This window comes from Rutidosis leptorrhynchoides, chromosome 2, assembly GCF_046630445.1.
Source record: "Rutidosis leptorrhynchoides isolate AG116_Rl617_1_P2 chromosome 2, CSIRO_AGI_Rlap_v1, whole genome shotgun sequence".
In the NCBI taxonomy this organism is placed as follows: domain Eukaryota; kingdom Viridiplantae; phylum Streptophyta; class Magnoliopsida; order Asterales; family Asteraceae; genus Rutidosis; species Rutidosis leptorrhynchoides.
Window position 1 is genome coordinate 473,428,107 of NC_092334.1, and position 15,963 is coordinate 473,444,069.

Sequence of the window (15,963 nt, forward strand, 5' to 3'; positions counted from 1 at the left end):
ACTTTCAATGAAATGAAAGGTTGTCTTTCAAAACGAATGCAATGTTTGTAAAATGTATCATATAGAGGTCAAGTACCTCGTGATGTAACCAACTATTGTGAATTGTTTATAATCGATGTGGACTTCATCCGGATGGATTAGGACGGGTCTCTACAAAAAGTCAAAAAACTCACCTGCAAAGTGTATATCTTTGTTGGGGAGATAATCCTGAAACAAAATCCGAGGTCTGACTGTTCAGCGTCAGCCTTTATTGTAGACGTAAGAAGGTTGACGGTATGACGTGCGACATCATGCACACCACCGTGATAATGCGAAGATAGCCATCGACTCAGTAAACCAGGGCCAGGTTCAGCGGGACCACTTTTCTGTTGACTAGATCCCTGAATTTATGTAAAAAGAAGATTGAAAATCTGTTACGTACATGTAAGGCAGTCTTATTCGAAGTTGGTAAATATAATTGACTTACAGAGGGCTTGCTCAATTGTTTGCGATAGTAATACAACATTCCCCGGTTATCAAGAACAAAGAATCTTCTCTTCCAGTCCCCTCTCAAATTCGTTGAACGTTTTGATAGATATCCTTGTTTGATGTTTTGAACCTAAACTATTGTAGCCTTAGAAAATATAATGTAGTAAAATTTTGAAAGTCTTTCTTTTTCAACTTTGACTTTAAATATTAAGTCAAAGTTGAAAAGGAAAAGACTTTTAGAAGTCACAATGGGACAATTATTTTGGAACAGAGGAAATAACTATTCCTTAGGTGCCAAAATGAGTGGGTTTTAGAAGTTAAGTTGACACTATTGGTAAGGATTGAAACACATTGGATCATGTTAGGTTGACCCGAATAACTCGTGTCAAATATGATCAAATATTTAAAAAAAAAATTATATTTACCGGGTTTTATGTATTAGAATCAAGGTTGTAAAAGTCGCGAGTCGGGGACGCATCGGTCGAGACCTAAAAAGGACGCGTCGGCAGAGTCGGGGGACGCGTCGTGGACGCATCGGTCGTTGACCATCGTTGACTCTATTAATAATTTCTTAAATATATATTTATAAATATATAAAATAGTTGATTATGTGCCATAAATTTTTTAAAAAAGAACTTAAATTTTAAAAACAATCAAACTTAAAACTCAATCAATGATATCGAGCACATAATTAGTAAGGACACAGAGAAAAGAGCGGCTCAAAAAATGAAAACAAACCCTAATTTTAAAATATATCAGATCTTGACGAAAATTTGATTGACTTTGACCAATTTTGACCGTCTTTGACAGACTTTGACCGAACTTTTAGCTTTGACCGTCTTTTGAGTCGTTTTCAGAAAAAATGAGACGGAGAACTCAAAAAAACGACGCATCGGCCAAGTCGGATGATTTTTACAACACTGATTAGAATACACTTTCGTTGACTTTTAACCCGTTTGCATTTGACCCGTTAGATATAAAAATAAACATAAAATGCTAACAGAGTACCTTCCCTTCTGCAGCAGATTGCATAACTGCTTGTATCAATTTATGTGAACTTTTTGAGGGTTGTTGCGTCAGTTCTCGGTGACTAACGGAATGATTACACGGTAGTTTATTTCCGAAATCAATGTGCCTTTTGTACTCTTGGATCCTTTCATTTAACGCCTGCTGCTCGGAAAAGTAATTTTGTCTACATTTTTGTGCATGTTCTAATACCTGGCGCATATAAGGCTCCATCTGATGTAATAATTCATATCCCTGCTTAAAATATAGAAGATGAGCGTCCATTGCCTCCCCCACTGATTCCAAAAACTCGAACCTCTTTTTTGCCTCCACGTTCGAAAGAGCACAAACCTGAATTTGCATTGTAAATAACAAAAAAAATAATAAGCCAATATGGCCAATATATACATGGGTGGATTAAAAAAGGGTTCAAAATGTATCGACCTAAAGTTTGACATTCATTTTGTGTAACGAACTATTCAGGTTATTTCCACCATCAAAATTTATTAATAACCCACAATTGTGCATTAGATACTTGTACAGTACAAGTATCTAATACAGGATTTATCATTTATCCTTTAGTGGCTGCTTTATTGACGTGTCATATATTCATCTATATGAAGTGTGACGTGTCATTCATAACTCATAAGTTGTCACTTCATTGAAATATATACAATAACAATGAATTTAAAAGTTCATGGCACACAATGGAACACGAATAATTCGATATACACTATGAATGTATGTCAGATCTTAGTTGATACATTTCGAAGCAGCTAAAATGTTACTGTTAGAATTGTTTAGATTAATTAGTTTTGAAAATTGATCAATTTAATTTTATAATGGAAGAGGTATTTATGAAGATGTGAAATTAGAGGAACACTTGTTTTAAAAGTAATGTTTTTATTAGCTCAAATTTGATTGTGTTTTTTGTGTACATCATATTGCAAGACTCATTGCCTATTTATAGGCTCACAAAGATATTTTTAGCATCTTCTGATATTTACCAAGTATGCTTCTATTTCTAAATATCTAATATTACAAACTAATTCTAGCTTCTTCTAATTAAATATCTACTAATTTCAATTAGTTACTAGAATATTCAAGAAATACATTAATATTTCAACACTCCTCCTTAATGTATTTCGGTGTTACTCCGAGCATGTTGCGTAGGAACTCAAACTTTGGTCTTGGTAGTGCTTTGGTGAATATGTCTGCAATCTGCTCTTCGGTCTTGCAGTATTTTAATTCAATATCTTTCTTGGCGTAGACTTCTCGCAAAAAGTGATATTTGATATCAATATGTTTTGTTCTTCCATGGAACACAGGATTCTTTGCCATCGCGATTGCAGACTTGTTGTCGCAATATATCTTTGTAGCTTCGTCTTGTTTCTCGCCCATATCTTCTAGTATTCTTCTTAGCCATATAGCTTGATTAGCTGAGTTTGCGGCTGCGACGTACTCGGCTTCAGCTGACGATTGTGCCACCGTTTCTTGTTTCTTTGATGTCCATGAGAATACACCAGATCCAAGTGTGAATGCGTATCCGGAAGTACTTCTCATGTCATCCACAGATCCGGCCCAATCACTATCAGTGTATCCATGAAGCTTCGAGTCTATAGTGGGCTTGTACCATATTCCATAGTCCATGGTACCTTGCAAGTATCTTAAAATTCTTTTAGAAGCTCCGTAATGTATTTGAGTAGGGTTTTTCATGTACCTGGATAATAGACTCGTTGCGTACATAATATCTGGTCTTGTTGCTGTCAGATAAAGTAGACTTCCGATGAGACTTCTGAATCTTGAAGCGTCTGCTTTCTCCGATCCATCTTCTTGTCTCATCTTCTCATTGGCAACTAGTGGCGTCGCGACAGTTTTACAACCGTATAGCTTAAACTTTTTCAGGAGATTTTCTGTATATTTCTTTTGACAAATGAAGATGCCTTCATTTTCTTGACTGATTTCGATGCCAAGAAAATAGCGCATCAATCCAAGGTCGCTCATCTCGAATGTTTTCATCATGTCTTCCTTAAACTCTTGTATCATTCTCTCATTGTTTCCAGTATATATTAGATCATCGACATACAAGGAAATAATGAGAGTGTCAGAGTTACCTTGGGTTTTGATGTAGAGTGTAGGCTCACTTTGACTCCTCCTGAATCCCGAACTTGTGAAGTAGCTATCAATACGGCTATACCAAGCACGTGGAGCTTGTTTAAGTCCATATAAGGCTTTCTTGAGCTTTAGGACTTTTTCTTCTTTTCCTTTTTGAATGAACCCTTGTGGTTGCTCGACGTATATTTCTTCTTCTAGAAACCCATTTAGAAAGGCTGATTTCACATCTAGGTGATGAATCTTCCACCTTCGTTGAGCTGCTAACGCCACAAGTGCTCTTATAGTATCCAGTCGTGCTACGGGTGCGAAAGTTTCGTTGTAGTCTACTCCAGGCTGTTGTGAATAGCCTTTAGCTACTAGCCTTGCTTTATGTTTTTGTATAGAACCATCAGGATTGAGCTTTGTTTTGTAAACCCACTTTACTCCAATGATTTCTTTATTTTCTGGAGGATCAACTAACTCCCATGTGTTGTTTTTCTCGATCATTCTTATTTCTTCGTTCATAGCAGTCACCCATTTTTCATCTTTGGCTGCAACTTCATAGCTTTCAGGTTCTATAGTTGTGAAGTTGCAAGTCTCGTATACCTCTGTTAACTTTTTGACTCTTCCAGGTGTTGACTCTGGACTTGATTCGTCTTGTGTTAATGGTAATGTTGCCGTCGGAGAAGTTGGAGTAGCAGGGCTCGTTTCTCCGGTACTTTCATCTTGTTCAGACTGCTCCATTTGTAGTGGTTGTTGAGCTGGAGTGTCTATAGATATCCGTGGCAGATATGTTTGTTTTTCAACTTTGTCCTTTTCCCAGTTCCAAGAAGCGTCTTCATCAAACTCCACGTCTCGGCTGATCACGATGTTATTAGTCTTCAGGTTATAGACTCGGTATCCTTTAGACTGTGTGCTGTAGCCCAAGAATATTCCCTTCTCTGATTTTTCTTGGAGCTTGTGACGTTTCTCCTTTGGAATGTGGATGTAGCAAATACACCCAAATATTCGCAGATGTTTTGCTGATGGTTTCCTTCCACTCCATGCCTCAATTGGAGTCTTGTTTTGTATGGCTTTCGTTGGACATCGATTTAATATATATACAGTCGTGTATACAGCTTCAGCCCAGAAACTGTTTGGAAGGCCTTTTTCATGTATCATTGTTTTGGCCATTTCCATTACAGTTCTGTTTTTGCGTTCAGAGACGCCATTTTGTTCAGGGGCATAACCAACAGTAAGTTGGCGTTTAACTCCTTCGTCTTCACAGAATTTGTTAAACTGTGTAGAGGTGTATTCTTTTCCTCTATCACTCCTTAGCGTTTTTATATAATGGCCACTACTCTTTTCAACGAAGTTCTTGAACTTCTTGAATATTGTAAATACTTCTGATTTTTCACGCATGAAATAAACCCACGTCATTCTAGAATAATCATCGATGAAGAGAATAAAGTACCTGTTTTGGTTAAGTGACGGGGTTCTCATTGGTCCACAAATGTCAGTGTGCACCAGCTCCAGTATACCTTTCGCTCTCCAGGCTTTGTCACGAGGGAAAGGTTTTCGATGTTGCTTGCCCATCACACAGCTCTCACACGTGTCGGTGATCTCTTCTATGCTTGGCAAGTCTCTCATCATATTTTTTTGTTGAAGGATTTTAAGTGCGTGAAAGTTAAAGTGGCCAAATCTTCGATGCCATAGCCATGATTCTTCGACTTGGACTTTCATGGCTGTATCTCCGATATACTGCCAACGAAGCGGAAAGTTGCGGTTCTCCATTGGCACTTCGGCTATTAATTTATAGTTATTTTTCTTGTCACGAATAACGCATGATTTGTCTTCGAAGAGTAAAGAGTATCCGTGCTCCATCATTTGTCCAACACTTAGCAAGTTACTTGCAAGGCTTGGTACTAAAAGAACGTCATTAACAGATCGAGTGACGTTATTAGTTTGAACAGTTATCGTACCTTTGCCTTTAGTGTCAACAAGAGCTCCATTCCCAAGTTTGACGCGGGACTTGACGGAGGTGTTGATACTATGAAATAGCTTCTCATCTCCTGTCATGTGATTGCTGCACCCACTGTCGATAAACCAAGTGTCGTCCCTTTGTTCATTCGCAACATGGCAGGCATAGAATAGCTGGTTTTTGTTCTCCGATATATCTTCATTTTCTTCCGTGAAGTTAGCTCGATGATTTTGTTTTAGACGGCAATCTTTTTCTAGATGCCCAAATCTTTTGCAGTTATTGCATTTTGGTTTCCCTTTGTGAAAACAATCTTTCTCCAAGTGGTTTGTCCTTCTGCAAATACCACATGGAGGGTAGCTTTTTCTTTTCGGATCGAACCCGGTTCTAGGTTTTTCTCCTCCTCTCGAATTTTCTTCAGGATTTCTTTTCCCCCCATTGTTTGATTTTTGAGATCGTAATTTGAGTTTAGACTGAAAGGCACTTTCGAGTGAGTTTTCACTACGCCGACTCAGTCTAGCCTCATATGCTTCAAGAGAGCCAATTAATTCTGGTACCGACAGAGTCTCGATGTCTTTCGACTCTTCGATAGCAGTAATGACATGATCGTATTTTTCTGTCATACTGATGAGTATTTTTTCTACGATCCTTTTATCAGTTATATTATCTCCATAGGCTCTCATTTGATTTATTATTTCTTTAATTCTAGAATAGTAATCTTTTACTGTCTCAGTGTCTTTCATATTTAAATTTTCAAAATCTCTCCTTAGAGTTAGTAGTTTGACGGATCTCACCTTGACATTTCCTTGAAATTCTTCTTGAAGAATCTTCCACGCCTCTTTGGCTGTCGTAGCTCCCATAATTCGTGGAAAGATAGACGGCGTCAAGGCTTGTTGGATGTAGCCTAGAGCAGCAGCATTTCTTACAACATTTTTGTTGTATTTTTCCTGTTCTTCCGCGGACAGAGTTTCGACGTCTTTTGGAGTTGTGAACCCGACTTCGACAATATCCCACAAGCTTTGTGCTTGGAAATATGTCTTCATTCGAATACTCCAAAAATCATAGTTGTCGCCATCAAAGATGGGGACCGGAATATTATACGCACCAACGGTAGTCATGGTGTACTCGAACAAACGCCCAATACGGCTCTTGATACCACTTGTTAGAATTGTTTAGATTAATTAGTTTTGAAAATTGATCAATTTAATTTTATAATGGAAGAGGTATTTATGAAGATGTGAAATTAGAGGAACACTTGTTTTAAAAGTAATGTTTTTATTAGCTCAAATTTGATTGTGTTTTTTGTGTACATCATATTGCAAGACTCATTGCCTATTTATAGGCTCACAAAGATATTTTTAGCATCTTCTGATATTTACCAAGTATGCTTCTATTTCTAAATATCTAATATTACAAACTAATTCTAGCTTCTTCTAATTAAATATCTACTAATTTCAATTAGTTACTAGAATATTCAAGAAATACATTAATATTTCAACAGTTACGTACCAGGTTGAAGCGAGCTTGCTCGAATATCATTCTGGCATGGTAAAGTTCCTGGAACGTCTCTCTACCAAATTAGAATCATAAATAAACGATGGTTACCCATGTTAACGCAAAAGTTATCGCATCAATATTTGATCTATTTTTATACGAGACAACACGTATACCTCTTCTGTTGCATTAGCGACTTCATTTCGAGTACTTTTCCTCAATGATAAATACTTGTCGCGTATCTGCACGAAAAATGAAAAACTAATGACAATTCATATATAAACATTAATATGTACACACATACAATGGTCCCCAGGTAGCCTAAATCGAATAAGCTTATTCGTTTACGTTTACACATACAACATACAAGTAACTATAAAGTATATACTACCTGACTATAAACAGCATCAGCCTTATCGAAACGCTTTCGAGCTTCCTGCATCGTACAAAACTCATAGCATTATATTTTTTTGTTTGCAAAAATGAATAAATAAAAGTTACAAGTTGGCTTAACAACTTATCCTGTAAGTATATCACAAAATAGTATATTATGAAACTTAACCTTGATATCTTGAAGCTCAACATTGGTGAACTTCAGTAACCTTTCACTTAGTGTATTCTCAATCTGAAAATGACAAATAAACACAATTAGCACAAGAAAGTTATGGTGATCAAATTATACGATTTTTTGATGCTATGGCGGAACAACATAAATAAGGGAAGTGCGACCTGAGATCGAAGATTTTCTTTATAAGTCCCAACTTCTCTCAAAACGACTGCAAATTTGACCATATCAGGGCCTGCAAACATATAAAAAAGGTAACATATGGTATCATCATTAACAAAAATTAAACGTTTCAAAATGCATGATATCAAATAGAAATGAAAGTAATTTGCCTCCAAATGCCAAAGAAATAGGATCGGGTCCACCACCAAAATTTTCAAGGCAGCTTGAGAAAGCGACATCCCTATCGTACGCTTCTCCAAGACCTTCTCTGTACGATTTACAAAAACTAAGTAATCATGTCTCGTAAAAACAAAGAAACTGGAAACGATTAATGGATCCTTACGTATACTTTCGACAGCCTTTGTAGAATTTTGAACCTCGTTCTCTCAATGTCTCTGCAATTTCTTCCAAACATTGAAGCTGCATTACACAAAATAATACATTCATATTTTACTTGTTTAAAAACATATATAAGATTGTTAGCATTTCATATTCATATATTGCTATATAATAACATGGATAGACCTGTTGTCGAAACATGGGGGAATCTTCAAGTTTGGAGAAATACATGGTGTTTTTGTCTTGCTGCATTGATCTAAATTTCCAGCATAGAGGGATACACAGCCAGACTTGAAATATGATAATATATTTTTTAATTATTTATTTGTCACAAGAAATCTATAAAAAAATGGATACAAACAATTTAACACATTTGATATGATTTGTGATGGTAGTACTGAAAATGGATGAACAAGAAAACAATTTTGGTGGGTCCAGAAGATGAGTGAAAATAGGGAGGATGGAAACAGCGAGTTTTCATGATTGCCATTGAAGTCTCCGTTGTTTGCTGTATTTGTTTATTTGGACACATCATAAAATCATAAATAAAATGTAAATTAAACTAAAAGGGTTTACAAAGAGCTACCTCCATATATATGGGCTATGAATATGATTCTGTTGTGGGGGGCGCCAAAAACTACTAGTTAAATAAGCCACTAAATCACAATGGGCTACAATATGTTAATGATGTAATAGATTGATGTTGACCTAGTATTTAATAAGGTTTACATGTTGACGCTACCGCCGGGGAGGGCGGGTGTGACCGTTTCTGACTCTCCTGAACCCGAGAACTCTCATTAAAATATAAACGTCAACTAATAAGACCGTCTTGTAAAGTTTAGATCGTAGTCCCTACCAAAAAATGTCATCATTGGCTGATTTCAAAATATTCGATACTTGAAAGTGTAGGTAGCTTGTGAGAAGCTTTGACATAACAAATCCATTGTTCAGATAGCTTGATAGGCTTTTTCGATGGGTATGATTTCGGGTTTGATCTCAAATCAAGAGCTTGAATTGTTACATCAATATACCATGAATTAGACACATCGGCACAAAAATAAAAACACGAGCTTGGCAGTAAGTACACATACAAAAGCAGCACACACAAAAACACGAGAGTTTGGCAGCAAGTACATACACAAAAGCTCTGAGAAAGTTGGAGTCGAGTTAGGAGTCAAACACGGCGATATATGATTGTAAACTCGATAAAGGAGGTCTGGGTTAAGCTTTAAACAAGTTCAACCTCGGCTCATATGTAGCTATTCTCAAATCAATAATCAATATAAGACAATAAAATCAACATTTCTTTTGTATACCAAACATATAAGCTACCGAATCTAACTGCCACCAGTCAGACAGTCAATCTCATCTCTGTAGGCAAAAACCCTTCATTGTAACAACGAAGTTGGCAATATTAAAGCATTAAGTACAAAAACTAAAACTTAAGCATGAAAAAAACTAATTGTTTCCAATTCCAGTCTAGGTATTACCCAAAAGTTGGTCACTCCTTTAAATCCAACGGTATAATTTCACATTCTCTTCAGACACCGATTCTAATAACGCACAGTATGTAACACAAAGCCGAGACATTACAGTTACAAAACTGTTCAAAATCTAAGTTGGGAAGGAAAACAGCCTGAAATTTTATGGTATAATTATCCCCAAAACTTACTCATGAAACCACCACCCTTTTTGTCTTTCTTCATCCTGTTGTCAATAGATGGGAAATCAATTGCATTGAAGGCAAGATCCAGAACAATTGGATTGCGAGGAATTGCTTGGAAAGTTGGCTGATATGCTGCAATTCGAGGAGCTCCCTTTGTGCTAGAATCACCAACCGCAGACTCGTACGAATCCAATTTCTCTATGAGGAACTTTTCCGGCTGCTGCAAGTTCACATTCTTACATGTAAGTTTGATCAAAGTAAACTACAAAAATGGGCGGGTTGGATCAACGGCTATATACAGTTTTAGTACGGTTGGAAGCAAGTCAAGTACGGTCAGAACTTCAATGGAAATGAATAACTATTGTTCAAAAACTTACATTAAGATATGTCAAATTTTCATAAAAAAATCAAAAAAGTTGGATATAATTGGGCGACTTTCAAACTGTTTGCCCGATTCTGTTTTAAGCTAAGCTATTCTATTAACCTATGAAACCCTTGAAGGATAAACATAGTACTAAATAAACGATTTAACAATATAATGGTCAATATTTTATCTTAATCAAGTGGCACATGGTTTTATACAAGTGTTTTGACACCAAGTCATATATCCAAAATATCCCTAAACAATTTTGGTAATGAACCCAAGTGGACAAAAGGTAATATGAATAAGAATTCGTTGAAAACAAAAGATGTTTTGGATGATCCAAAGAAACATGATCACTCATTCGTTGTTATCAACCAACATGCATCAATTTGAAAACAAATATAAAAATAGTGGTGTTTATGGTAAATAAAGTTTTTTCCCCCCTTGTATTCAGACATAGTATTTTGAGTGAGAGATCCGATAGAAGATTATTCATTACCTTCTTGCCATTCTCAGAAATTGATACAGTTGAGATCTTTTTCGATAGATCCTCAGGAGCCTTCTCATGCTCCATAATTCCCATTGCATGTTCAATACAACTGTTGGATCTACAATTGTTATACAAGGTCTCTAATTCTTTGACCATTGCCTATCACAAAAAACAAACCACATATAATTAATCTATATCTAAAATATTGTTTAATAAACTTTTTATTAGTTTTAATTACAAGATAAGCACCTGATCAGGGTTAGCCGCACTACAATATTTCTTTAAGGCATTTTCAGCCAGTGAGCGAGCACGGGAAAACAAAGAATATGCCTCTGTCCTTTTGCCAGCTGTACTATATGACTTGGCCAAGAAAAAACACCTGCAATTGAATATGGGTCAAGCGTCTGCAGTTATTAAATATCAGATACATGATGTCATCATGCAAACCTTTCTGCTCGGAAGGTCAAGTTTTTGACTTCACATTCTTCAGCTAATGCCACTTCTTCCTCTTTTCTGTCTCTTCCAGAAGTCAATAAATCAGAAAGATCTGATGTATTCTGTTATCAACGATAACAAACATTTAGTCAATTCAACAATCAACTGTAATATGTAGAAGATAGTGATTAGACATGTAATATGTTTCTACTGTTTGAAGTCTGTCATAATGAGATAATCAGCTGTTCAACCATTAGGGATATTCTAAAAATAAAGAAACTACAACATGACATGACTAAAAAACATTCTTTATAAATATATCTTTGTGAGAGGGGACTAAAAGTATCATATCGGGTTGCAGAATGGGTGATTCCTTAACAATATTGTATTCATTCATAATCACTTTGTTGTAGCTAGCATGAAACTGACTATTTTAACCACTAACTGATCAGATAATCAGAACCAGAATCTGTTTATTCAGATATTATAAACTGATTACTGCCACTACAAGTAGTAATAATCAGATAATCAACTCCGAATGCAAGTCCAAACACCCCATAACTAAAACATATAGTCTTGTACCTGTAGAAGAAGATCAAATAACCTCACAAGTTCTTCAGGCTTTGTGACTTTCTCATTTTTCTCATCATGGGCCTTGCTGAATTTACTCTTAGCTATGCTAACCAACAGCTGGTTACGCTCAATGGTCCGTTGCCCTAGTACTGCACCTATAGCTTTGTCTAACCCACTCAAATCATCCTTTATGTTTTCAGAGTTACCCGCAGTGGCCTAAAACGAACATAATCAAAAGTCAAAGGACCTCCGTTGCAAAAGAAATATGAAATCAAACAGGCTTTTGTAATTATCATTTAATTCAACAGTAAATAAGGTTTGACTGAATAGTTTATCACTACATACATACCAAATCATTGCGAATGAAGCCCCGCGCTTCATGATATGCAGCAAAAATTTTGTCATAAACAGCAAGTCTTTTCTCAGCAGGAAGAGCACCTTCAATTCGATCATTAAGCTCTTTCTCCAATTCCTGGGCTGAAAATATGAATTATGATCAGGTAAGTGATTATAATATATATACAATAAAACACACAAGCATATCAACATGTGATTTTCATATTAACATAGCACCAAATATTAAAGAGAAGAGATCATCAAATAGCCTTAAAACCAACAAGTTTTTTTCAAAATCTGAAGAGGGTGTACGTATTTCACAACCATTACAAGACATAACCTCATTGCTACAAAGATTGATAACTAACCTTTCAATATGGAGACCCGAGTCTTTGCATTAGATATCGGAAACCTATGACCAAGCCACTGAAATTCGGTCATGGATGCAGCCTGCTGAGATCTAGCTTCAGCCATCACAGCCTAAAATGTAAAATTATGAACTTTTTGAACCTCAATACTTCCATATAAAGAAGGTCTAGACATGTAACTTTGGTAATTTACTACAAGTTAGTCATAATAGAGCTTTACGATTCATTTTGATTACTAGCATACCTCCAATTTAGCTTTGAAAAGGTCCAGAGCAGGCCCTTCAATTTCCCCAATGTGAACAAGTTCAGAAGCTTGTAGATTTGACTCGCCGATTTTGTGCAAGCAGTAGCGTATACTTGGTTCGAGTTCCTCAACTCGCTCACGACACAAAACTTGATTGTCTAAATCTCCATATTTTCCAAGTTCCTCATAGACAACCCTGTTTAATCACATACCATATTAAAAAATTGAATACAGAAACATAAATTTCACATCTTATGGATATATTAATGGCACATCATAGCATGACTTGCCTAGCACTTTTAAAGCTCTTCAATGCAACATCCCAATTCTGGTCTTGTTCAAATAACAGATTTCCTTTCATATATGAAGCATATGCCTGCAAATTGAAATCAACTTGCTTGACTAAAAGGGAAAGATCCAAGTCATTCTTAAGTGGAAATAACCCGCCCAGAAACATACCTCAGCTTCTAAGGATGTTCTAGAATCTCCCTTAACAGCGCATAATTCTGCAAAAAGTGTGGCCCACTTTACTGCTTTACGCAACCTACCAATCAGATAGCTTCGTTGGCGTGCATTTGGACCATCAGGCAGCTGTCTTTTCTCCATAGCATGGCTCCATGCTCTTTCAGCAGTATACAGAACTAGATGGAGAAACCTATTGCAGGGCCAAAATGCTGTTAGTTAAGAATTAAACACCTTAATAGGTAATTCGTTTGCTTAAAGTTACAACTGTTATCTGTTTAGGTGCAGATATAATGGCGAAACCTTTCTTGAAAGTAACAATTTCCAGACCAAGAAAATATAATATAGCAAAAAAACTAATAGCTGAATTAATCAAACAATCCAAACAGATTTTGGACCAAAAGAGAGAATGATCAGGTTATTGTTGATAAGGTTGAGTGGATAACAAATGATGCCGAAAGAGAGTAATCAAACTAACAAATGTAACTTACTTCTACAGAGCATAAAAATGCTGTATTGGATGACATGTCATTTTTTTAAGATACTTCCAACAATACGGGGATGCAATTAATTATCACGTGAAGTAGATTATCATTACATTATCTTTACATGTCCCAACACTTGACCTTAAAACCTTCATAAATTTCTAATCTTTTCGTTCATTTGGTCATCTTATCTTTTAGTTTTAGATCAATAATTGGTGCCTAGATACATTTACACAATCCAAAATAATTAAGTTCAAAAACACAAACTCAATTCGCCTATCAATTGTTCCCACTAACAGATTATGATCATAATCCTCTTGATTCAATTCAAGTCAATTTTAATAAATACAAATCATAATCATAATCCAATCAAGTTGATTTCAACAACACACAATTCAAACGAATTCCATGAATTACAAACCAACATACCTAACTTCAGTAACAGTAGACACTGTTATAGACCGTTTAGTATACTTGGCACGCCCATGCGTAAACTTCAACGACTTATATAATCTCCTTAACCGAGCAGTACAATACCTCCTACAAACACATATCCAAAAAGATTTAAACTCACAATCCTAATGTAATTCACTATAATCAGAAACCTTACAGAATGCACATACAAAACCTAGAAACCTAATAATTAATACATATATATACATTACCGATATCGAGTGTAATCCCCAAACCGTAATCCATGTTGCATCTGCGCTGATTTTAATAACTGTAATACTGCACGCGCAAATTATTTTATCAATTGATATTATAAATCGCACTAATATTATAATCCATACAACTGTATGAGTTTCAAATAATGTTTAACTGAATAATCGATACAAGTCCATAAACTAATTTAAGCTACTTAAGTTCAATTGGGTAATCGGTTTAAGAGTATGAGTTAATTTTTAACCTAATTACGTACAAATGTATAATGCGTGTGTGTGCGTGTGTGTGTACGTTGGTGTATGTACATATGCGATTGTAACTAAAGACTGACCATTGACTGAGAACTTTGAGTTGGAATTGATCTGATCATCGATTTCCATGGAAGAAACGTCGGAATTTTGTGTCGCCATTTGAGAATCAGATGTGTCCAGCGGCGGATTTGGTAATTTTGTGACGGTATATATGCTGTAATTGGTCTCTCTAAAATGTGCCCGGTGCACACTTGGTAAAAATGAGTTGGAGTCGGGCTACCCTGATGTACGTCTTTAGTTCATTTTGTTAATTTATTTATAGACAAAATTTCATTCCTCGTCCCTGAACTTTACATCAATTTTGACTACATGTCCTTTTTCTTTTTTTTGTGCATCCCGCGTCCCTAATATTTGAATGTTCTACATTCCTCGTCCTTCCGTTTATTTTCTGTCAATTTCCACAGTCATGTGCCAAGCATGTGAGGGTACTTTTGTCATTTTACGGATTTCTTCTTCATTTTCATTCTCTTTCCAAATAACCTCTTTCTTTTTTCATCTTGCATTCATCTTCTTCATTTTTACCTAATCAACATAAACCCTAACTTTACACAAATGAAAAATGTAGAATTCAAATTAATATCTAAATCAAACTAATTAAAGAAATTTTATACCATGCACAAACGCAGTGTTTTGAAACACCACCTGAACCGTTGAATTAAACTTTACTTTCTTAACACTTGTTGACTTTGGTGTCATTAAAAGACCTGGATTGAAACTATTGCTAACATTGGTATAATCAAATACCAACGGGGGTTGATTCGGAAAATCATCTGTATAAACCCCACTAACATTTTTGAAGAAGGCTTCCAATAAAGAAATTGTTGATGGTAAAGCAAATTGCTTGAGAACTTAAAGGCTGTTGGTGTGTCGTTAAAATTTTATCACAAGCGGGAGTGGCTCAAAACATCAAATTAAGTCACAAAAACTTGCAGAAATATGCGGTTTAGTCATACCAACAAATCTCCATTTTCAGTTTTTTCAAAAACATCACCAAGATCACAAACAAATTTGGTTTTTGTGTCAATATTTTTGGGACAAAAAATTAAGAATACCCCATCCAATGGACGAATTAATTCCTGAAATTTTAGGAAAATGACCACTAGATGATTGTAAACGTTTCTACTATTTCAGATTTAATTAAAACACTTCGGAATCAAAACCCACCAAAAAGTCAAAGAAAGTCAAACCGGATCTAAGAATGGATTTTCAGCAAAATAAACAACGAAATCAAAGCTTGGATCGATGAGGAAGACCTCTTACGCTATGATACCACTTGTTGGTGCAATTTCTATCTTCGATTTCGTGTTCAGATTCGGTTTTGGTTTCTTAGCTTGAAGATGATGAACTATGGGATGAACAAGCTACTAGAACTATTTTGGTGTGTTTATGTGATTAAAAACAACGGCAATGATCAAGTAACAAGCACAACAATCAAGTTTATATTTTTGGGAAAAAAAAATGATAACGATGGGCGATGAT

The 15,963-nt window shown here is 35.7% G+C and overlaps 2 protein-coding genes across 2 annotated transcripts in view; both read right to left on the reverse strand.

Moving 5' to 3' along the window:
• Window positions 1-8,336, reverse strand: part of LOC139894515 (ADP-ribosylation factor GTPase-activating protein AGD1-like) — a 29,225-nt gene extending 20,889 nt beyond the window's left edge. The window contains exons 1-11 of the mRNA XM_071877842.1: window positions 8,271-8,336; window positions 8,089-8,165; window positions 7,916-8,013; window positions 7,748-7,818; window positions 7,581-7,643; window positions 7,410-7,454; window positions 7,195-7,260; window positions 7,034-7,081; window positions 1,477-1,824; window positions 467-598; window positions 174-380 (exon numbers count right to left, since the gene is read on the reverse strand). Of these exons, the coding sequence (XP_071733943.1) occupies window positions 174-380; window positions 467-598; window positions 1,477-1,824; window positions 7,034-7,081; window positions 7,195-7,260; window positions 7,410-7,454; window positions 7,581-7,643; window positions 7,748-7,818; window positions 7,916-8,013; window positions 8,089-8,165; window positions 8,271-8,336 (1,221 nt within the window). The remainder of the gene's footprint in view (window positions 1-173; window positions 381-466; window positions 599-1,476; window positions 1,825-7,033; window positions 7,082-7,194; window positions 7,261-7,409; window positions 7,455-7,580; window positions 7,644-7,747; window positions 7,819-7,915; window positions 8,014-8,088; window positions 8,166-8,270) is intronic.
• A 1,403-nt stretch (window positions 8,337-9,739) lies between these two features.
• Window positions 9,740-14,683, reverse strand: LOC139892590 (uncharacterized). Its single transcript, XM_071875698.1, has 13 exons — window positions 14,505-14,683; window positions 14,173-14,239; window positions 13,937-14,047; window positions 13,020-13,215; window positions 12,851-12,936; window positions 12,561-12,756; window positions 12,317-12,428; window positions 11,962-12,089; window positions 11,622-11,828; window positions 11,052-11,161; window positions 10,854-10,983; window positions 10,614-10,763; window positions 9,740-9,967 (listed from the first exon to the last, which is right to left on the reverse strand). Exons 1-13 carry the CDS (start codon window positions 14,581-14,583, stop codon window positions 9,740-9,742), a joined length of 1,800 nt encoding a protein of 599 aa, XP_071731799.1. The 5' UTR covers window positions 14,584-14,683.
• Window positions 14,684-15,963: the final 1,280 nt, after the last annotated feature.